Here is a 23,999-nt window from a genome sequence, read left to right on the forward strand (position 1 = left end):
TGAGGAGTTGAAGTGCCTGGGGCACCTCCAGGTAGAGGTATAGGAATATGAATTTAGGGGTTAGAAGAGAAGTGTTGGGATGCCTGGGTGGCTTAGTCGGTTAAGCGTCTGCCTTCGGCTCAGGTCATGATCCCAGGGTCCTGGGATGGAGCCCTGCATCGGCCTCCCTGCTCAGTGGGGAGTCTGCTTCTCCCTCTGCCCCTCCTCCACTTGTGCTTTCCCTCTCTCTGACAAATAAATAAATGAAGGGTTATAGATAGAGATATGGGAGCCTGGAAACTTTGGTTTTTTCATTTATAAATCGGAGATAATAAAATTTGTTGAACCTAACCATAGAGTTATTTTGAACATTCAATGAGATACCAAATGTGAAAACACTTGATAAACTATAAAACATAATGCAGATATAATGAAGTGCTGTTATTGAGCAAAAGTCTCTTTTTCCTGAAGAGCTGATCCTCACCCCAAGAAGCTATTCCTATCCCTTCCCATAGGGCAGTACTTTGGGCCAGCTTGTCCTGTGGACAAGATAATGAAAAAACAAGGAATCAGAGCATGGCAGCCAAGGGCAGCAAGAACACCAGCAAGAGGAGCTGGCCTGGTTCTGTCCAGGGGCCACTTGCGTCTTCTTGTCACCTACACATAATTGGTAATTTTAGATTCTGGTTATCAGTAAAGATTTCTTTTTTTAAAAGATTTATTTATTTATTTGAGAGAGAGAAAGAAAGCACGAGTAGGGGGAAGGGCAGGGGGAGAAGCAGGCTCCCCGCTGAGCAGGGAGCCCGATGTGGGACTCGATCCCAGGACCCCGGGATCATGACCTGAGCTGAAGGCAGATGCCCAACCGACTGAGCCACCCAGGTGCCCCATCAGTAAAGATTTCTGAGCCCATACTTATTCCTCTTCCTGTGATCACCTATAAAATTCTAGGGCCTTATCATCTCTTTTCTTTAAAAATTTTTTTTAGAAATGTATGAAAAAATATATGACTGTGCCCTGGGCAAGGTAGCAGAAGGAGCTGGTATACAGAGCAGGAGAACTGCTAATGTTTCTCCACCAGCTCTGGTGAGATGGCAGTTGCTGACAGTCTTGTTTTGTGATCACAGACTGCCTGCCCACTCATATTTCCAAACCTAGCTTATGATTTATAAATTCATTTTTTTCCTGATCCTCCGACTTCTCCTCAGTCATAAGTCTGAACTTGTGCAAACAAAGATTCAAGTCTCTTAATTTCCAATATTTCAGGGTGTCTTTCATTATCTCTGAGACTATGTTAAAAATCTATTCCGAAATCTCAAAGCAGAAGATCATTTTAAATCTGCTTTACTATTTAAACAGCAAGCATCTGGTCCGTTTTCTGAAAAAGAAAGGGACAGCTGAGAGAGGAGTGTCTCCGAATCACATAAGAAAGCATCACAATTCCAAAGAAGCTTGAGGTCCCCATAGCCAGAATCCACCCGCAGGATGTCAAAAGTTCCCACCTTTTTGACCTTCCTACATAGCAAATAAGTGTGATTGCTCTGAGTCTTAACTCACAGACTGAGTTCAGAGTTAGTTTTAAATAAAGGGTTGTAACTTGATCTACCTGAATATATTTTTTGGGGGCAGAAAGTAAGCTTCAGTCCTGTCTCAGCAACTGGTGAGACCATCACGGTATATACATCCCCACAGGGTATCTCGGTGACATCACAAAAACTGAGGCCAGCGCTTGGGGCGCACGTGAAAATGCCTTTGGAACCATGGAGGTCAGTGCTGTAATTGACAGAGCCCCTGGAGGCTTGCCAGTAGATCCGAATGCCATTAGGGCCCAGCCTGTATAATTTCACTCCCAAAGGGCAGCAGGCACCTGAAGGATGAAAACAAACAGACACAAATCACTTACTCCACCATCAGATAAACGTGGCCCTTATTACTATGGGGAAAGAATATAAGTAACCTAAATAATATAGGATTAGAGCATTCTTTGAAGGGGTACTCAGGTTCTTTCCATGATTAGAAATCCATGTGTACTGGTGAGGTGGGCCATGCATTTTTAATAGACAACAGTGGTGAGTCCCAAAGTCCCCACTTGGCAGATACATATTGCATCTCAAACTATGTGAGTCAAATGCACAGGATCCTTGTCTAGAGCTTTCATAGTGCCCTAGTTCCATACGACTTTAGCGGGATTGGATTTAAATTAACTGCATTCAGCTTTAATTGGAAAGACCTACTTTGCTAGCTGAGTAGCATGACACCTGGGAAGCAGTCGCTTACACAGCGGTCCAGTGACCAGGCTTTGCTCATCCACACTTTGTCCATGCGAGCTCACTAGGTCCTTCTTTTTTTCTTTTCTAAATGCCTTGAGCAGGTCACACATTGTGTGTCAAGCAGGGCACCAAATGGTGGGTTACTCAGTAACTAAGATAAAAATGTTGTTGTATAATGATTAAAAAATTCAGTTATAGATAATCAGGTTCATTGGATTTAGTCTTTCCTTTAAAAAAAAAAAAGGTTTTTTTTACATGTGAAGATAAGCAGTGGGCCATATTCCCAGAACTGGATATCAGGGTTAGAATTTAGGTAGCAAATCTAATGGAAAAAAGGGGATCCAAAGAAAGTATGAAACAGCTTACTTGTGTATAGCATGTTATAAATGCTTTCATATTATAGTTATTACTATTTCTCTTACCATTGAGGAAACAGGGTCAGGGAAGATAAGGCAACGTAGCTTATAAGAAGCCACGTCCTTAGGCCCTGGTTGAAGACTCTTTCTACTGCCCCTGGGGTGGCAAAATTATATTTCAGCTCTCCCATTCCATGCCCTGGGGCAGATACAACTAACTGATCATTGTACTCTTTCTCGTTAAAAAGGCATTTTTAGGAGTTTTCTTTTCTCTTCTTTTCTTTTTCCTTTCCATTCCTTTTCTTGTTTCTTTTCCAAAACAGTGTTCCAAGCAGCCACTTCAGTGGGCCAGAATCATACAAGAGAATCTTATTTGCCAACCCTGTACCACTTCTTCCTCCCCCTGCTACTCCCTAATGATTTGGTCTTTGTGAAGAACAAGATCCCAAACTGTCAGTAGACAGTGCTCTTTTAGCCTGTTGAAATAAGAAACCAGAGAAGGGACTGGCGTGGTTTAGAAGAGAGAGGTAGTAGCATAATATAATGAGAAGAAAAGAATTCAAGCCAAACAGAATGGGTGACCTCAATGCTCTCTGAAAACTCTGACAGACTGAGTTACTCTGTGCTGCGGGGAACCGTGCCATACAAAAATTGGTCCTCCCTTCGGGAAAAATATACCTGAACTGTGTTACCAAGGGAATCGATTCACCAACCACCGACAGAAGCCCCTGAAGCTTTGAGGTTCTAAGTGAAGAGGAAAGCTGTAAACATTTTATTTTATTTTTTTTAAAGATTTTATTTATTTGACAGAAAGAGCACAAGCAGAGGGAGAGAGAGGGAGAAGCAGGCTCCCTGCTGAGCAAGGAGCCCGATGTGGGGCTCGATCCCAGGACCCTGGGACCATGACCTTGGCTGAAGGCAGCCGCTGAACCGACTGAGCCACCCAGGCGTCCCAAAACTGTAAACATTTTAGAAAGTAATCTAAATTGATAAAGCTAGCTAGCTGGAGAGGTAGCATCTTTTTAGATGAGAAGGAGGGGCGTGTGTCTGGATTTATAATAGTCAAAATCCTTACTGGTACTCCAGAGCTGGGGTTTAGAAGTCACTTACTGGAGGAATAACTTTGGTAGGTGCAGTCTGCAGTCAACCCAGTGGCACTAATCGCTTTTAATGCCACCGTGTAATTGACGCCACAGGAGATGCATCCCAGGAGGCACTGGTTTTGATGGGTGAGACACTTCGCCTGTCCGGTGTGCGACTCCAGAACTGTCACATAGGTTTGGGCCCCGGTCCCAACAGTCCAGCTCACATTGATTACCGACTGGGTGACCTGAGTTACTGTCAGACCAGCTGGACAGCATGGCGCTTAGATGGGGAAAAAGAGAAAGAATTGGGGATTTATTGTGGAAAACAACCAAGAATGGTATTTTGTCTGTATTTCATTCAATATCCTAAATTTCTCAAACCTTCCATTGTTAAGCAAAATCTCATTTTGTTAAGCAAAATCTCATTCCCTCAGATACGTTACTTAACATCAAGTGTACATAGGGGGTGCTTTTCTCAAGAAGGTGGAGCACTAACTAGCTGTGGGTAATGTGAGCTCCAATTTTTTTCAGAATAAGGAAGAAATCCTTTGCTGTTCCCCAACCTTAGCGACCTCAGTTGCAAATTTCAAAGCAATGGCTGCATTCACCTCTTCTCTCAATGTAACATTTTACAGCCTTTATAATTAAATGTATTTTGCCTTTTTCATGCATTTCATAGTGCATTATTGATATAAAAGCTTGTAGTATTTTTAGCCACCAAAAATATCACAGCCAATTCTCAATTTTTCAGGGGCCCATGATTCAGGATATAGGTTATCTAGGATCTTCCTGAATATTGGGCATTGTCTCTGTTCTGCTGCTTTTTATGTTCCAACTTTTATAGTCCAAAGTGCCATCCTTTGTACATAAGAGAAAATAATGTCCAAAGGCTTTAAGTAATTTGCTAAATTTGCCTTACACCCAGCAGTATGAAGCAGGAACAGCATGCTCTTACCAAGCTCTTACTCTGTATCAGGCACCTTGCTAAGTGCTTGCAGTATTAACATTCACACCCCGCCCCATGCCGTGCCCCCTCCCAGGAACCCATGATCCCCCTTTTACCAGTTAGAAAACTGAAACTCAGAAAGCATTTTCTACAGAAAGATTTGAAAGGGCTGAGCCAAAGAAATAAAAAATAAGCCAGCTCATTTGGCCGCTTGCTAGCTATTTTGGGAGGTTATGTCACGGAGGAGTATGAATTCAAACGCATGTTTCGTAGAGTCCATGTACCCCTCCTCTGAGGTCAGCATATGACTATATTAGAGTCTTCTGATGACATTTTTACAGAAACCGTGTCCCAGGGTTGCAAATCTTATTTTCTGAGACTGGGGCTGTTTATGAGTTTAACGTATTTCTGTCACACTCCGGGAAGATCAAATGAGAGAGTTCACGTCTTAGAACAGTATCTAAGGACCACACTGAAGTCAACATTCAGGCTGGAGGCTGCTACCGACCTGTTTCTAGGGGCACGCTGTAGCTGGGCAGGCTCCGGCCGGCCTGTGTCTCGGCCACCGCGGTGATGGAGAACACCGAGCCACAGGGCAAGCCCGCCATGGCGCAGGACTCTCCCCTGCTGCTGCACGAAAACAGCCCTGTCTCCCCCTGGGCTGTCACCGCGTAAGTGGCATCATCATTGGTGGGTCGCCAGTGCACGTTAATTGTGGAGAATGCATCCTTCGAAACGCTTTTTATCTCAGGACTGCAAGGAGCTAAGAGAGTTTATTCATTGGAACAGTGTGAGTCAGAAATATCAGGTGTGCCATTTGATCGAAAACTGATCTTTCCCCCAAATGAGGGAAACTACTTTCAACCAGACCAAGCACGGAGGACAGAGCCCTAGAGCCTTTGTGGGGAAACATGGTATTAGCTTCCTATAGCGTCAGACTCACTAGAAAAGGTTAAGAGGCATTTTGAACTCCAAAAGCAAAAGCAATTAAGACAAACATTTGGGGTCTTGAGGCGCCTGGGTGGCTCAGTCGGTTAAGTGTCCAACTCTGTGTTGTTGTTTTTTTTAAGATTTTATTTATTTATTTGAGAGAGAGAGAGAGAGCGCACAAGCAGGGGGGAGGGGCAGAGGGAGAGGGCGAAGCAGACCCCCCCGCTGAGCAGGGAGCATGACACGGGGCTTGATCTCAGGACCCCGAGATCACAACCTGAGTTGAAGGCAGACACTTAACCGATTGAGCCACCCAGGCACCCAGCATCCAACTCTTTTTTTTTTTCTTAATTAAAGAGTGGAAATTTATTTTTATATCCTTCAACTTGGGAAGTTTATGGGCAATCTGAACTTTTTTTATTGGATCTTCAGATGCGTCCAACTCTTGATTTAGGCTCAGGTCATGATCTCAGGGCTGTGAGATCAAGCCCCGTGTGGGGCTCTGAGCTAGGTGTGGAGCCTGCTTAAGACTCTCTCTCTCCCTCTCCCTCTGCCCCTCCCCCCTACTAGCTCGCTCTCTCTCTTTCTCTCTCCCTCTCTAAAAAAAGAAAGAAAGACAAATATTTGTGGGCTTAACCTTCATCGTGTGAATACGGATAAGCCCCCCCAAAGTCAGAGGAACTGAATGGCTGAAGTCATCACTGGGGAAACCTTCCACTCTTCCCATGACCTCCTTTTTGGTTTTCTTTTCTTCCCACTTCCCCTCTTCTACCTTCTCTTCGGCCTCTCTGTAGTAAGACAGGGGCTCTAATGGTCCCCACAGAGTGGCTTTACAGTTCTTACTGAATGCCCATCCCGAGGGGCGTAGCTGGGGTGAATTGTTCAAAGGTCAGTGAAGGAAGTCCTAGCTGCCTCATACCTGTGGTTATAAATTGGGAAGTACAGGACATATTGCTGCCCCGGACTTCGTTGAAGGAGTAGACTGTGATGTTGTACTTGGTGTCGCACTCTAGAGCTGAGAGGGTGCAAGTAGGAGCGGTGTCATTGCATTCAGCCACGGTGAACCCATCTACAGCCTTGGTTTCATAAAGTTCAGCACCGCGGACAGGAGACCAGACGATCTCTACTCTGTCACTGGACACCAACACAGGGTTGATGTCGGTAGGACAACAGGGAGCTGGAAGCAGGAGCAGAGAGAGAATGGAGGTCAGTAAAGGAGCAATGATGTCAGAGGGACCCGACCTCCCGGTGCCCAGAGCCTCTGCCAGCACTCTCTAAATTGCCGCAAGAATCTCCACAGGGCGCCTGGGTGGCTCAGTCAGTTAGGCGTCAGAGTCTTGATTTTGGCTCAGGTCATGATCTCAGCGTCATGAGATCGAGCCTGGCGTTGGGCTCCAGCCTGGGTGTGGAGCCTGCTTAAGATTCTCTCTCCGGGAGACAAACCATAAGAGACTCTTAACCTCAGGAAACAAACTGAGTGTTGCTGGAGTGGAGGGGGTGGGAGGGATGGGGTGGCTGGGGGATGGACATTGGGGAGGGTATGTGCTTTGGTGAGCGCTGTGAATTGTATAAGACTGATGAATCACAGACCTGTACCCCTGAAACAAATAATACATTATATGTTAATAAAATAAAATAAAATAAAATAAAATAAAATAAAATAAAATCCAAAGTGGGGGGAAGAGTCTCTCTCTCCCTCTCCCTCTCTCCCTCCCCTCCCTCTCCCTCTCAAAAAAAAAAAAAAAAAGAGAGAGAGAGAGAATCTCCTACAGGTCTTTCCAGCTCTGATCTTGGCCTAACACCCACTAAATAGAGGATAATTCCCCTATGCATGTGACGTCCAAGGTCATTACAAGCTGCATCCAGTCTACATGTTGAGCTGTGCCTCCCCATCGCCTGCCACACCAATCTTCTTTCTTCTCTCTCTCTTTTTTTTAAGGTTCTATTTATTTGAGAGAGAGCGAGAGAGCGAGAGAGAGAGACAGTGAGCGAGAGAGAGAGAGAGCACGAGCAGGAAGGAGGGGTAGAGGGAGAGAGAGAAGCAGACTCCCCACTGAGCAGGGAGCCTAATGCGGGACTTGATCCCATGACCCTGGGATCATAACCTGAGCTGAGGGCAGACGCTTAACCATCTGAATCACCCAGGCACCCTCACACCAGTCTTCTCAATTCCCCACTCCACATATGCTCTCATTTCCCTATGCCTCAAAGGCTGCTAACCCTCTACTGGAATGTTGTTTCCCTCTTCTGCATGAGAAAAATCATACCTGGTCTAGCTTCTGGATCCTATCAGTCTTTCCTGACACTAACCAGATAAAACTGATGGCTGGAGGAGGGGGAAGCATGATTGTATTAGTAGATCTTAGAAGAAACCCTATATCATGTCATGGATGAATTCTGACAAATGTCTAACTCAGCTTGAACTTTCTCTAGGATGCCCTTGCCCCACCTACATTCCATCCACCTTTCAATATCCAGGTCAAGGCCACTCCTTCTGGAAAGCCCTCCTATGCTCTTGAGACTTGATTGGTAGCCCTTAACCCATATTCCAAAAGCACCAATTATTTGATTCCTTCATCTTGGTAAAATTCATTGTAATCCAGCTAGTAGTGTTATGTACGTAATGATATTATAGTGTTCTTATTTGTCAGCATGGTTAATTTCAAGTCACTCGCTCCATTCATTCTTCAGAAATCAAGGCTCTCCTATAGGCTGATCACACTATGATAAGCACTGAGGATGAAGAGGTAAATAAAACAGTCCCTGCTCTAGAGAAGATTCAAGCCTAGTGGAGGAGACTAACAGTAATAAGGATGCTAATAAAAATACTTTGCGCTGTGCTTGACCACATTCAAAGACCTTTTCATATTCATGCTCCCATTGTTTGTCCCATTTTGCAGTGGAGTATACTAAGAAACTAACAAGGTAAACGTCATTATCTTCATTTTACAAATGAGTTAGTGGTCAAGTTAGGCCTTACACACAGGTGTCCTGCTGCAGAGCCTTCCACACCATGCCTTTGCAATTGCATCTCCGGTTTTGGGTCTTGGGGAAAGAGTGAACTCCTGAGACGGCAGGACTGCATCCCCTTCGGCACCCTGCACAGGGGGCTGAACACTGAGTAGATCTTGGTGGAGGTTTTAATTTCTCAGAGCAGGTGTGAACGACTATATTCTTTGCTCTCTTTTCACTCCTAAGCCTTGCATTCTTGTCAAGGCTTAGGAGTGCCTGATCGGGGAGAGAATGTGAGAGCCCAGGTAGTCTATGTAAGTCAATTAGTGCAATAGGTGATCTATGCTGCTGCAGAGTTTAGTGACCTCAGCACTCCCTTTACAAGCATCAAGTGCAACTCACCTGTGGTGTAATTGAACACATCGCCCAGAGGACTCTGCCCTGCCTTGTTATAGGCAAAAACACTGATAAAGTAAGTGAAGCCACATTCAGATAAGAAATTGCACTGGGTGAGGGATGTGTTGCAGTGGAATTCCAAGCCATCATCACTCTTCACAAAGGCCACGTAGTAATCGCCCAGATCTACTTCGGACCAAGCCACAGACAGGTGGCCTGGAGGATCTTCTCGGATGGTCACTCTTCCAGGGGCACAAGCAACTAGGAAATGGTACATAATGAACAGCTATGAGAGTCCTGCAGGAGATTTCCTTTGCATCTTTGCAATTGTCCGGGATACCACAGGCGACGGACAAGGAATAAATCAAATAGCACATGCACAGCAACGAGACGTTCTCATGTGTTGTAAAACTTATCGCACACGGTACATGCTAGACCATGTCAGAAGTAGGCACGGATCCCCTTGGTTAATACCGCCGCGGTTCCGTGTGAAGGCAATGCCAGGATCAGCACAGCGTGAAGGAAGGAATTCAAAGGAAGCTTGTTCTCTACGCTTTTAAGATTTTAGCCATCTCTAGTGGCAGTCTTCCTAAAATAAATTTCACAATTCTGGAATCCAGGAAACACATAGCACTTTCTAAACATAGTTCTTTTATTGATCAGTGTGGGCCATGCCCATGATCCTGACTGATTGTTCTACACGACGTGCAGTGGTGTCTCCCGACCGTAAATGTGCAGGATTCCTTCCATGGTGCTTTACCCCGGCTGCACATTAGAATTAACTGAGGCACTTTTACAAACTAGTCAGACCCAGACTCCATTCCCAGCAGCTCCGATTTCATTGGTCTTGGGTGGATTTTTAAAAAACTCCCCAGATTCTCTTAATGTGCATCCAGGATTGGGAAACACTGCATGGTTCTCTCCTGCATGAAATGACTGACTTGGATCTGCTGCGCTTTCGAAAGTGTATTCTTATCTCTTCCTTCACGCTCAGCTATCCTGACCTCATAACCATTTCCAATGTGCCATCCAGAGTAAATTATAGCTGTCAAAAGAGAAGCCAAATCACTAGGTGTGCTATCAGTGACCTTAATTTAAGAACCATAAGAAACCGTGGATCTGAGAGCTTGGCTGTACTTTTTCCCTGAGAAACACAGTGCATCAGCTTGGGGATGGCTCTTTTCCTCTCTGTTCAGAAGCCTTTTATGCTTAGAGTGATATAGTTCTGGCTGTTGGGTAAAATGAACATTACTGTGATTATCTACATTTTCTTTGGCTTAGAGGACGAAAATCAGGCAATCCTGGGCTTGAATCCTAGCTCTAGCACTTATTATTGGTATGCCTTTGGAAAAATTACTTCACTTCTCGGACCTAAAGTTGTTCTATCTGAAAAAGGAGACAATAGAGCCTACTTCATTGAGGTGTCATGAAAATTAGGTAAAATAAAGTACTTATAGCGCCTGGTACGTAGAAGGTCATCAATGCTAGTTCCCATCACCAAAACATACAGATGTCTTTAACTAGACGAGTAAACCTCCACATATGTAAGTCTTTATTTCTCTGATAAGATGAAAATGGGAAGATATTTAAACACATACTAAGAATTATAGACCGCCCGTCTTTATCTTAAAAAATACCTCCCACCAGGCCTAGGTCTGTGAAGCATGAGCTAAGGAAGAGGCCGCTCTCTGTACTGCACAGTTAGAGTTGTGTATCACTCCACCTGGAGCTTAGACTCTGTACAACTTCACAAAGGATACGGGAAATCAATTACTGATAGACTAGAATAGGAGCCTGGACTCCTACCAATTTTCGAAGAAGTGCTATTTCCAATGCTGGATATCTGCTGTCACTATCACATTACTAAAACTCATGAGAATGTCCAATTCAGTGCTTTCATTCGGACCAGGCTTTTATGTTCACTGCTTCCAGAGTGTTCTGGAACATCACCAGGTGATTCTTTGTTTCCCTTCTTGCCATCGCCCTGGGTCGCCAGCCCCACGGTGATCTCACACTTGTTTACGTACCAGTTTTCAGGGCCTCCGCGGAAGTGGATTTGCTAGACCCAGCATCATTACTTGCTAAAAGTGAAATGAGGTACTCAGTCCCACACTGGAGCGAGGAGATGGTACAGGTGTTGAGAGTTGTACGGCAGCTCAGCTCTGAAGAGTCGCTCCAAGCCATCACGGTATAGTTGAAAGCTCCTTCTGCTGGGGCCCATGAAACAGAGGCCTTCAGAGTCCCACTGTCAAAAGAGACTTGAATGCTGGCAGGAGCCCGAGGACCTAGATTTTTGAGAAACAATTACGATTTTGCAGTAGCCTCAAGAACCCAAGTAAGATCTGGCCTAACAACCAACATTGCAGAGCTTGGAGGATGAGGCACCACGATAGAAGGAGAATTGCTAGTGTTTAGAGCATAACGTTGGGATTTAGGGTAACGCATCTGCCATTGACTGTGCAAACTCATGACTAGCTATGTGACCTTGGCCATGGTATTTACTCTGTTATTTAATTTTTTTTATCGTCTGTAAAATGGATCTAGTAAGATCAGTCCCTAGCACATATAGATGGTAAATAAGCATAATTTGAATGAATGAATCAGTGAATGCACAGCACAACAAGTGATTGAATAATTAAATGAAATTATAAATGTGTAGGGCCAAAAGGGCCATGTGGGTGTGTTATTACTAAGTGGTAGGTCAAATATTCTATTATTGATTGATGAAGCTGAACGGATTGGGCTTCAACAACGTCCCTTCTTTACTTTTTATTTTTTCTTTATTTCTTAAAGATTTATTTATTTCTTTTAGAGAGACAGAGAAAGAGTGCTAGTGGGGGGGGAGGGGCAGAGGGAGAGAATCTCAAGCAGACTCCCCGCTGAGAGTGGAGCCTGATGTGGGGCTCCATCCCATGACCCTGAGATCATGACCTGAGGCAAAACCAAGAGTTGGCCACTTACCTGACTATAGATTAGTCTCTACACCCAACTTGGGGCTCAAACTTACAACCCCAAGATCAGGAGTCATATGCTCTACCAACTGAGCCAGCCAGACACCCCTCCCTTCTATAGTTTTGACACCTGCTAAGACTTTTTCTGTAAAAACTTTTAGGTTATAACTGTTTCTAGAAGAGCAGACTTTCATTCCATTCTAAATCAAAGGGCAGGAAGGAACGTATCAAGTGTGATGGTCACACATTGAGACAGTCATTTTAGTATCTCCAAAAACACTTCCCTCTACATCCTCAGAAATATGCCTTCCTTTTTTTCAGGGTTGTCCTCTTGAAAAAGCTTGAGGAGTGTCCTCTTGGGCTGGAAGGAGAGAAATTGGCCTCAGTTCTCCAGAATCTGTGCTGTAATGAGGCCCACCTGGCAGGCATTCGCGATCTCCATGCATAGCATATGAGCAGAAAGCAGGACCTTCTGGACCCAGGGAAGGCCCCATTTGAGGAAACAGGCTCAACTCATGCTCTGTCATGTTCCCCCAATAGGCCATCTTCACAGGACCCTTCCCCTGTTTCATGGTGAGCTTAGCTGCAGATGCAGATCTGCTCTGGGGTAATTCTGGGCCCAAGGCTAGTAAGGGTCACCTGCAGCATTTTAGGACAACCTGCCCTTCCCTCATGGGGCATGAGAGAAGGAGGAAAAATGAGTAGAGTAGTCGGGGGCTGTTAGGGGCTGAACTGAGTCCTCTCAAAACTCACATGTCAAAGTCTTAACCCCTAGTGCCTCCAACTGTCATCTTATTTGAAAACAGGTCATAGTAGATGCTATTAGGTAGATGAGATCATTAGGGTGGGCCCTATCCAATATGACTGGTGTCCTTATAAAGACAGTTAATTTTGTCCTCACTTCAGCAGCAAATATACTAAAATTGGAATGATATGGATTAGCATGGCCCCTGCACAAGGATGACATGCAAAATCATGAAGCACTTCATAAAAATAAATAAATAAAAATAAAATAATAAAAAGAGGAAGTCTGTACCCAGGCATACACTTTCAGGGGGAATGCCATGTGACTGTGAAGGGTGCCTTCTACAAGCCAAGGAGAAAGGCCTGGAACAGATCCTTCCCTCACAGCCCTGAAGGAGCCAACTATGCCGACACTTTGATTTCGGACTTCTGGCTTCCAAAACTGGGAGACAATACATTTTTGTTGTTTAAGTCGGTTTGAGGTACTTTGTTACGACAGCCCTCGCAAACTAATAGAAAGGCTAAATCTAAACTTTACACAATATTGGGATGCCTGGGTGGCTCAGTCGGTTAAGCGTCTGCCTTTGGCTCAGGTCATGATCCCAGGGTCCTGGGATCGAGCCCCGCATCGGGATCCTTGCTCAGCAGGGAACCTGCTTCTCCCTCTGCCTCTGCCTGCCACCCCCCTGCTTGTGCTCTCTCTCTCTCTGACAAATAAATGAATAAAATCTAAATAAATAAATAAATAAATAAACCTTACACAATTTTAAAACATGGAAACAAATGAAGAGGAAGACTTAAAGAAAATAGTCACTTGTCGGAGAAGGCTGTCCCTGTCCCCAGTCAGATGGAGAGGCTTCCTCCCGAGCTGCTCTGTGCCTGCAAATCCTTCTCTCAAAGCTCTTATTACATGGAACTGTAACCACTGATTTATACATTGGTCTCTCCCAAGACACACTCAGTTCTCTGAGTGTAGGGATTATGCTTTTTTGTTTCCTCATCAGCTAAACTACGTCCAGCACATAGTGGGCCCTTGATCATTGTTTGTGGAAAGAAAGAATGAATGTACGTCTAGGAAAAGGCCCAGGGATACTGGTTTATCACAGACATCCTGACTCCCCGGGCCCATCCTGAATCACCTGTGGGCCACCTTGCTAGGATTTCACCAGAGAGAAGTATTATAAAAGGCAAACCCTTTTCTCCCTGAATTTCTGTCTTGACCCATAGACCATGGGGCTTCCTCTCCCCTCCAAACTTAGGAAATGTTGGAGACAACATTTCTGGTTTCTTTCCACCCTTTCCTTGGTCCTCTCCAAGGGATGAAATAGCTTATCTGGTTGGTGAGAGTCTAGCATCTACTAGACCATATTGTCAGTGGATGGCTTACTCTGCCTTGAGAGAAGGAAAAAAATCTCCCTCCTTCCCTCTCTCTCTCCTTCTCATTCTTTTAGCTTGCTCCAGCAATGCAGTGTGGGCTTCCACTTAGGAAGTGGGATCCCTTGGTTGGGGCACCCCTGCCATGGGATGGGGAGAGAACACACACCATGCTCCAGCTTCTCAACCTTCAACTGGAGGGGAGGTGATGGGAAACCCCATGTTGACCTCAGGTCCAAGTTGAGGTTTTGGGAAATATATCTGAACCTCTGATTCCCGCCACAGCATTAAGTACCGTAACAACAGGAACTTTGTTTCGTTTGCTGCTGGATCTCTAGAACAATGCCCACTCAAAGTTGGCACCCACTCACTAAATGTCTACTGAATAAATGAATTCCTGTTTGTCCCAATTCTTTTTGTTTACGCTGTTGGTCTGAACCTAGAAAGGGTATGGGAAACTGGTAAGCCTGCCACAAATCATCTCCTGCTGTGTGATACTGAATGTGTATGCTTGAAAGTAAGTTGGCTCTCAGGGAGGGAGAAGCCACGCTCTGTGTATGCTGAGCAGCACGTCTTTATACATGCAGTCAGCATTTAAACCACCGAGGAGGAACAGTCAGCCCTAACGCCACTCCTGATGGCTACAATGCAGAGCCCCTCTCATTCATCAAAAGGGAGGTTGCTGGGGGCTGCGCTGGGAAGTCCTTACTTGTTCTCTGATTGCAGGTAGAGTCATCCCCAGGTGTTCCATTGGCATTCCATGCGTAGGCCTTTATGGTGTAGAGAGTCCCAGCTTCTAAAGTGGTAAACGTCAAGGAGGTGCTTGTGGTATTCTCTTTCCATATTCTACCCAAACCATTCGCTCGCATGATGGACACAGAGAATCCGATTGCCATGTATACAGCTTCCCACTGCACAAGGATAGAGTCTGGACTTGGAGAGCTTACTTCTAGAATCGGTGCAGCCAACACTACGAGGACAAGAACGCATGTGTTTGCAATGGAGGACAATTGAAATTTAGGAATAAGTAATTTGAAGTTGATCATCCATGTTATGAAATAATTATTTGCTTTGAAGGGTTTACAGCAGAGTCCCATTAAATAATGGTTATCTAAATGTAAATTAATCATAAAAGACTCGGCAGAGGAATGGGGAACAGAAAAACTCTATTAGGCATTACTTTCAACTGGAGGTTTGTAAGAAATTATATAAAACATCCCTGTAATTATAGTATAACTCAATGGGGGAAATGGTGGTTTATAATATTTTAATGTGCACACAACCTTTTGGAAATATGCCTAGGTACAACCCTCTCAACTCAATTTAAGTAATGCTGATGACAAACTCTAAATGTGTTCATTTTAAGTAAGTCAAAATGTAGCAAAATCCCTTCTATGTGTTCTTTATTTAGCATGGTCTTTATGGATAACTGAGGTTAAAAACAGAAATCCCTTTTTCAGAGATTTAAAAGCAGGGGTGTTCTTAAAGATACCCAGAAATGGGTTTTATTTTCCAAAGCATCTGGAATTTAAATACCACCTCCCCCACAGAATCCTGAATTGCCAAAAACATCATTTGGTGGCTTTCGCCTCTGGGCCCTGAATCATAGGCACTCACATGACACAAAATTATTATTATTATTATTATTTTTTTAAGATTTTATTTATTTGACAGAGAGAGACACAGCGAGAGAGGGAACACAAGCAGGGGGAGTGGGAGAGGGAGAAGCAGGCTTCCCGCGGAGCAGGGAGCCCGATGCGGGACTCGATCCCAGGACCCTGGGATCATGACCTGAGCCTAAGGCAGACGCGTAACGACTGAGCCACCCAGGTGCCCCAAGATTTTGTTTATTTATTTGACAGAGAGAGACACAGCGAGAGAGGGAACACAAGCAGAGGGAGAGGGAGAAGCAGGTTTCCCGCAGAGCAGGGAGCCCGATGCGGGACTCGATCCCAGGACCCCGGGATCGTGACCCGAGCCGAAGGCAGACGCTTAACGACTGAGCCCCCCAGGCGCCCCGGCACAAAATTATATCATGTACTTGAAGCCTCCCTATAAGTGATCCAGGTCACAAACAATAGCTCAACAGAGGATAAGCATCCTGCTACCTGTCTTTGCCTGCTTCGGAGGCGATGCCTGGCTTCTCCCAGTGGCACTGATGGATCTGACAGTGAGTTGGTACAAGGTTGCAGCCTTCAGGCCTGTCACAGTGCCTGGGGAATTGGCCACCATGGTTTCAATGACAGTGTCTCCATCTTCAGCCATGAGGAGGTAACTGGTGGCCCCTGGCACTGTGGCCCATTCCACAGTGATACTGTCGCTGATTTTGGAATAGGCCTGATCAATAGTGGGTATTTCAGGAGCTGAAAGAGATTTTGAAGATTTTATGTATTTATGTATTTATTTATTTTAGAAGGGGGAGAGAGAGCTCGAGTGGGGGGTGGGGCAGAGGGAGGGAGAGAATCTCAAGTGGACTCCATGCTGAGCATGAGCCCCGCACAGGGTTCCATCTCACAATCCTGATATCATGACCTGATGGAAATCAAGAGCCAGACGCCTAACCAACTGAGCCACCCAGGTGCCCGTTGGAAGAGATTTTGAAGTGGTACATTAGCTAGGATACCTATGAAGATTATTTCTTCATCATTTTACTTCTCAGACTAAATCATTTTCATGTCATCCTTTAGACATAAACTTTGCCCTCATTTTCTTTTTTTAAAAAGATTTCATTTTTAGGGGCACCTGGGTGGTGCAGTCGGTTAAGCGTCCAGCTCTTGGTTTCAGCTCAGGTCATGATCTCAGGGTCCTGGGATTAAGCCCTGCACCAGGCTCCATGCTCAGCTGGGAGTCTGCTTGAGATTCTCTCTCTCTCTCTCTTTTCCTCTGCCCTCCCCCTGCTTGCACTCTCTCTAGCTCTCCCTCTAAATAAGTAAATAAATAAATCTTTTAAAAAATATATTTTATCTTTGGGGCACCTGGGTGGCTCAGTTGTTAAGCATCTGCCTTCGGCTCAGGTCATGATCCCAGGGTCCTGGGATCGAGTCCCGCGTTGGACTCCCTGCTTGGCGGGGAAGCCTGCTTCTCCCTCTCCCACTCTCCCTGCTTGTGTTCCCTCTCTCGCTGTCTCTCTCTCTGTCAAATAAATTTAAAAAAATAATAATTTTTTAAAAAAGATTGTATTTTTAAATAATCTCTACACCCAACATGGGGCTCGAACTCACAACCCCAAGATCAGGAGTCCCATGCTCTACCGACTGAGTCAGCCAGGCACCCTTGCCCTTCAGGATCGAGACAAAACAGAGAAAAAGAAAGGCAGAGCTATTCTCCAGAAGAGAGCCAGAAAGCTCAAACCTCTCATTCAGGAAAAGGATTTCAAAAAGAGATTTTTCCCAGTTGCCTCTAGTATATTTTGCACTTTTTGTACTTCTCAAAGAGTTAAATCAGAGTGGGGCTAAAAGGGTGGGGCCCCTGCCTGGCTCAGTTGGTGGAGCACACAAGCCTTGATCTCAGGGTTGTGAGTTCGAGCCCTACATTGGGCGTGGAGCCTACTTAAAAAAAAGAGTGGGATGTGATTGTGGGAAGGAACTCTGAGAGAAAGGAGAGAGTCACCGAGGGGCTTTATTCTAGAGGCTTCTCCTCTGGCTTGGCACTCCTGAATTCCCAGGCCTGCTCTGCCACAGCCAGTGTCCCCTCCCTGCCCCTCACCCATGCTGCACTCCCTCCTCCCGATGGCCAGGGTCCCACCCCCGCTGTGGCTGTGTCTCCATCCCATGCACTTGCACATTTCCCACAGGGTTTTTAAACTAAATGGAAGAAGGGGGGTGCCTGGGTGGCTCAGATGGTTAAGCATCTGCCTTCGGCTTGGGTCGTGGTCCCGGGGTCCTGGGATCGAGTCCTGCGTTGGGCTCCCTGCTCAGTGGGAGGCCTGCTTCTCCCTCTCCCGCTCCCCCTGCTGGTGTTCCCTCTCTTGCTCTCTCTCTGTCAAATAAATAAATAAAATCTTAAAAAAAAAAAAATAAATGGAAGAAGAGGGAGAATTGAGTTGTTTTAGGATTGCTCCATTGTACTTCCATATTATCAGAGTAGAACCATTTTTAGATTCTTCCACATAAAATAAAAATAAACTTTATTCTCCCCTTCTTCATCAAAACATCTGCCTCAGCATAAGAATGAGACGCTGTGGCCCCTCATTTGGGCCAGGCCACGGTCTGTCTGAGGGATATGAATGCTTTGTCAAGAGTGTATACATTCCTACACTTTGGGGCAGGGGAAGGTGATACAGCATGGTGAGAAGATTTACTATATTGCAAAAATCCACAGACACAGAGAATGCCCTGGGTATAAGAGGTCCAAGTGGAAGGAAAGATCACATAAAAATGGCTGGTTTAAGTTTGGAACTCAGCCTTTTCTGTTCAATGATACTGCATTTGTTGGGGAAAACCCCTATATATGAAATTCTATAGGGCAAAGAGGAGAAGAAGTAAATACAGACCACACGTGTGATTTACCAGTATCAACTCCCTCCCCCCAGCAGACCCCCACTGGCCGAATCCCAGTGTGCATGACACAGACAATCTTCTCTTTCTGCACCAATAGCCCAGAGAGTTGGCTTTGGCAGCGACTCAGAAATAACCATGCTGCAAGATCGAACAAAGTCTCCACTGTGCACTGGCCAGACATTCCTTGAACATCACCCAGGACTGTCTCCTTTGCCATCAAAAGAAAACTATGAGAGTTATATACGCTGGGGAAAAGCATAAGGTGACTCTGCAGGAAGCATCCATGTCCTCTCGCCCCCACTGCAGGATAGAAAGCCCCAGCAAGGGGCGCGTGAGTGGCACGGTTAGTTAAGCATCTGACTCTTGGTTTCCGCTCGGGTCATGATCTCAGGGTCGTGGGATCGAACCCCGCATCCAGCTCCTTCCTCTGTGCGGAGTCTGCTTAAAATGACCTCTCCCTTTTCCCCGCCCGGCCGCACTCTCTCTCTCTCTGAAGTAAATAAAGACATCTTTAAAAAAAATATTAAAAAAAAAGAAAGCCCCAGCAAGGGCCCCTACTTTCATCCCTCCCACACATTCATCCCTTTTCTGCTCCCAGTTACTTGTCCTGTATTATTTGCCTTCTTTCCTCTAACTAACTTTGTGAAGTCTTGCAACTCCTTTTTCCTTTGTCCCCGCAGTTTATCTTCTCTCCTGTAGGCCTGGCTGCATTCACAGAGTGGTTTGAGAGGCATCTGAAAGGCTGGCAGGACATAGGCTATCTCCTCACAGGCCCGCCAAGGGGCCTGAGGGCGTCACAAAACCTGGCCCCTTGACGTGAGCTGGGAGAGGCACCTTTGCTCAGAAGGGGTAATGCGTGAAGCAGTGTCGGCAGGATGAAACACAGGTGGAAACAGCACAGGATTTGGATCCAGGAGCTCCCGGTTGGAGCCCCGGCTCTGCCATTTACTTTTGCATGGGAACGTGTACAAGTCATTTAACCTCTTCTGGCCTCCGTTTTCTCCCTTGAGCATGCAGAATATTAATATTTACATCTTAGGATTTACTTTGAAATGTAAAATATAAAAAAAGATGTGAAATATCTACGTCTTAGGATTGTTATAATGATTAAGTAAGATAACGTGTGCAAGGGCACTTTGAAAGGTGGGAAGGGCTGGTGTGTGCATGTGTGTGTGTGTACCAGGAAGAGCAAGTTTTGGGTTTGGAAGAGCTGACCACATGGCACAGCCATGGACAAGTGCCGGGGAAGGTGAAATTCTGGGGGAGTCTGGGGTAAGCACAGGAGAGACAGATTGCCTGTGATCCTAGGGCAGGATATGACCAGCAACAGCAGTGAGAGATCAACACCTCTGTACTATGCTTCCCTTAAAGAGATGAGAAGCTCGAGTGGGATGGGTAAGGCTCAGGAAATTAGCAGCAAGTCTTCCTTCTTTCTGAGTCCTGTGTTTGGCCCACTTACTGCTTTGATGAAAGAGATAACTTTATTCTCTAGATTTGCAAGCAACCACACTCTGATCAGTGAAAAGTAAAACGCTTTGCTTCTCAGCATCTGTGCATTCTACCAACTCACGGAGATCTAAATTAGCTTGCGCAGCCACAGTGGCCAAACACAGATACAGAGCCTATTTCAGAGCTGGAAGAGAACCATAATACACACACCCAGAAGGAAACCTCCTTTACAATGTCAATAAAACACATCCCATTTATTGGAAAGCCGGGTTGAATCAATTAACAGCACCACCTCAGCCTGCCCCGTTCTTTCTCTCCAATGGTGTGGAGAGTGTGGGACTAAAAAAGGACCTGCTCTGAGGGCTCAGTGTGTCCCGTGTGTCCTGGAACCTTCTAAGAGACGCAGAACTAGATTTTGTCCACCTAACGGCCACTTCTAAAAAAAAGTTACTTTGTATCAGGCCAACCACTCCTTTTCATTGCTTCATGGTCACTCCTGAAGGTTTCTCAAGAATAAGGTAAGTAAATAAAAATAAAGCACGAGATGATTTTTGAAAACTTATTGCACATGCATGGATTTTATGGGTCAGTCATACGTAACTATGCCAAATTTTAATATTTTATTTATTTATTTTTTTAAATACGCCCAATTTGCGGGGTGGGGGGGCACCTGATCTTGTGGTTGTGAGTTCAAGGTCCACATTAGGTGTAGAGATTACTTTAAAATTAAAAAAAAAAATTCTTAAAAAAAACACCCAATTTTTAAATTGCCTTATTTGCACTTCCTTTCCTGTGGTATAGACAAAATAATAAATAAAAATTGTTCTCATTTTAGTTGAATTGCCATGAGACTTTATTGTTGATATAATCAATATTACATGGGTCCTCCAGATAATCAAAATCTCATTGAATATACATTTCCTTTCAGGGGACTTAGATTTCTAGAATGGAGGAGCTAGGCAAGGTCTCTAGAGATATTATCTTTGCCTTTAGTCATTTATTTAGGAAAGATGATAAAATCTTTTTAAAGGAAAGCCTTTTTCTAGCTCTGAGTTATCTTTTTCTGTGTTTTAAGGATGCACTATTACAAGTGTAAAATCCTTTCTTATTAAAGTAGAGAATCTTGAACCTGTACTCAAAAACATTTCTGTTTTCTCCTCTAATTCTTCAGAAGACAAATAGGAAAAATTATATAAATTAGACTCTTCACTATTTATGCTTAAAACTTTATTTCTTTGACTAGAATGATAATCATCATAATATTCTACTGATGGCTAAATGTATTTGAGAAAATACATGACTACATGACTTTCCATCCATCTCAGTACTCAGTAGGAATATATTATGAGGATTTCTAAGTTTGATCCATGTATTTATTGTCTTACCAGTTAGATTCACAGTGTGAGTGCTCAGAAGATGTTAAATATTTTTCCTGGTATAGCTTTTCCATTTCAGGGTAGCCCAAGAATTAGCAATGGAAATTAACATCAAATATGGGGAGGGAGAGCTTGTGTTTCAAAAAATTTTACCTGTTTTTGCTGAAGCAACCTGAAAAGGAAAGTTTACAGAAATTAGAACCATGAAGAAAACAACCATTTGGGGAAACATAAAACATAAATCAGAGCAGTAATAAATTTATCACAACATTTTAATGCATAATGTGAGCAATATTTGAATCCATACAGAGTATTTATTTGCACAAATCATTTCCTAAACTCAAATCTACCACAAAGGAATCCTAAATAGAATTTAGAGGCTGGAGGCAGATCACATTACTATTTCATTTTTCTCCCTGAATCTGCCTATTGAACTAAGTCAGTAGCTGCTGACAGATTTTTCAAAAATCTTTGTTCTTAAAATATAATGATAATCTTGTTTTCTTTCTCTAGTAAACTGCATTAAATTTCAAACATGCAAACATATACAATCTTTGTATGGTTATTTTGTTTTCGATCTCCCACTCCCTAGTCTCTCAAAAAAAAAAAAAGAGGTAATAAATGTCTTTTTTTTTTTTCCAAATAGTTGCAAGTAGGTCGGAATGTTGAACTCACCATTTTAAGACAGATAAGACTGAATCCAATCAAAGGCCAACATTTCTTGGGTCCACCAGCCATCCTGTTGGACATAGCACTCACATGGCACACAACAGAGTGATCAAGGTCCTCTTTGGTCCCCAGGAGGGCAGCACTGTTGGTTGCTGGGTTGCTGGGCAGCGATCCTGGGAAGTAGCTCCTCCCCTTTAGAGTGGAGCTGACCTGTTACTGGGGGGCCCTTGAAGACTGGCAGGGACAGGTATTGCAAGACTGAAAAAAAAAAGAGTTGAAGAAAACCACACCAAACTGGTCAAAAAGCTACTGTAACCTGGGTTTCAAGGTAATATGTAGAATGCTCTCTTCTTTATTTTTTTTAAGTCTTTTTTTTTTTTTAAGATTTTATTTATTTATTTGAGAGAGAGAGAGCACTAGCAGAGGGAAGGGCAGAGGGAGAAGAACAAGCAGACTCCCTGCTGAGCCTGAGGAGTTTGACAAAGGGCTCGATTCCAGGACTCTTGGATCATGACCTAAGCCCAAGGCAGATGCTTAACGAACTGAGCTACCCAGGCATCCCGCTCTCTTTTTTAAAGAATTTGTTTTGAAATAAAATTTTACAAAGCTGCATAGAAAACGCTTGATATAATGGAATGATCGCCCTAAACTGGGAAGTTCTGACCAGTTTTAAAAATTCTTTCCACCTTTATTTTGTCATTCTCACTGTTGTTGTTGCAGTACAAAGTGATCGGTCCTGCTGTCGGAGCAATTTGCTGCAAAGCTTCAATATCTAAGATGAAAGGTCAGGGGCCTGAGAGGCAGGGGAATTGGGGAGATGTTTAAGGTTATAAACTTACAACGAATAGATAAATAAGTCCTGGGATCTAATGGACAGCATAGTGATTATAGTCAATGATATTATATTATGAACTTCAAAGTTGCTAAGCGACTAAATCTTAACCATTCTTAACACACAAAAAAATGATGAGTATATGATGTGATAGAGGTGTTAACTAATGCTGTTGGAGTAATCATATTGCAATACATGTACTAAACCAACACAGAGTATACCTCAGACTTACACAATGTTATATGTCAATTTTCTCTAAAAAAAAAAAAAAAAAAAAAGATGGAAGGGGCAAGAGGATGTCCCTGTGCAGAGAAAGATAGCAGAGTCTGTCCCCCGTTCCACCCTGTAGTTCCAGTACTTTTTATTTCCAGAGCCGTCATCCTAGTTCAAGCTCTTTATAAGCATTTAACCCAAACACTATAATATTTAATTCTAGTAATAAACAAGTATGTAAATGAGTAATAAACATTATTAACTGGCTTGTATGGAATCACACAAGTATTACGTGGTGGAGCTGGGATTAAAATTCATCAGTCTGACCTCTGTTTCCAACCAAAATAGGGTGAAAGGGAGTGGATTTACCACCCATGACTTCAACTTATTATAAAGCTACAGTAATTAAGACAGGATTAATTAATTATAAGGATTGGCATCAAGATGGATAAAAAGATCAATGGAACAGCACAGAGTCCAGAAATAGACCCATACATGTATAGAGAATTGATTTTCAACAAAGGTACAAAGGCAATCTAATCAAGAAAGGATAGTCTTTTCAACTAATTTTACTGAAATGATTAAATAACCACATGCAAAGAACATGAGTTTTGATCCATATCTTACACTATATAAAAATTAATTCAGAATGGATTATAGACCTAAATATGACCTAAAACTATAAAACTTCCAGAGAAAAAAATAGAAAAAAATCTCTGTGGCTTTAGATTAGGCAAAGATTTGTTAGATACCACACTAAAAGCATGATCCATTTAAAAATTTGATAAATTGGACTTCATCAAAATCAAGAAGTTCTGTACTATTAAGAGAATGGAAAGACAAACCACAGATTGGGGGGAAATATTTGCAAATCACATATTTATTTTTAATTAAAAAATTTTAAAAATATCTATGTATATATGTATATACTCTCAGAACCTAATAAGAAAACAAACAACTCAAAAAAAAAATGAGCAA

At 43.7% G+C, this 23,999-nt stretch overlaps 1 protein-coding gene and 1 pseudogene across 1 annotated transcript; one reads left to right on the plus strand and one right to left on the minus strand.

Annotated features, from left to right (window-relative positions):
- Positions 1–933: 933 nt before the first annotated feature.
- FNDC7 (fibronectin type III domain containing 7) lies at positions 934–22,298 on the minus strand. The gene is made up of 10 exons (XM_045899043.2): positions 21,983–22,298; positions 21,461–21,479; positions 16,092–16,346; positions 14,693–14,953; positions 10,942–11,199; positions 8,921–9,175; positions 6,486–6,743; positions 5,145–5,399; positions 3,716–3,970; positions 934–1,846 (listed from the first exon to the last, which is right to left on the minus strand). The coding sequence occupies exons 1-10, from the start codon at positions 22,055–22,057 to the stop codon at positions 1,533–1,535; spliced, it is 2,205 nt and encodes a 734-aa protein (XP_045754999.2). The 5' UTR covers positions 22,058–22,298; the 3' UTR covers positions 934–1,532.
- Positions 12,763–12,860, plus strand: LOC123860660 (U6 spliceosomal RNA; annotated as a pseudogene).
- Positions 22,299–23,999: the final 1,701 nt, after the last annotated feature.

The sequence above is a fragment of the Mirounga angustirostris genome, unplaced genomic scaffold (assembly GCF_029215605.1).
Source record: "Mirounga angustirostris isolate CCGP_5_RB_7025 unplaced genomic scaffold, mMirAng1.0.hap1 SCAF_4, whole genome shotgun sequence".
Taxonomy (NCBI): Eukaryota; Metazoa; Chordata; class Mammalia; order Carnivora; family Phocidae; genus Mirounga; species Mirounga angustirostris.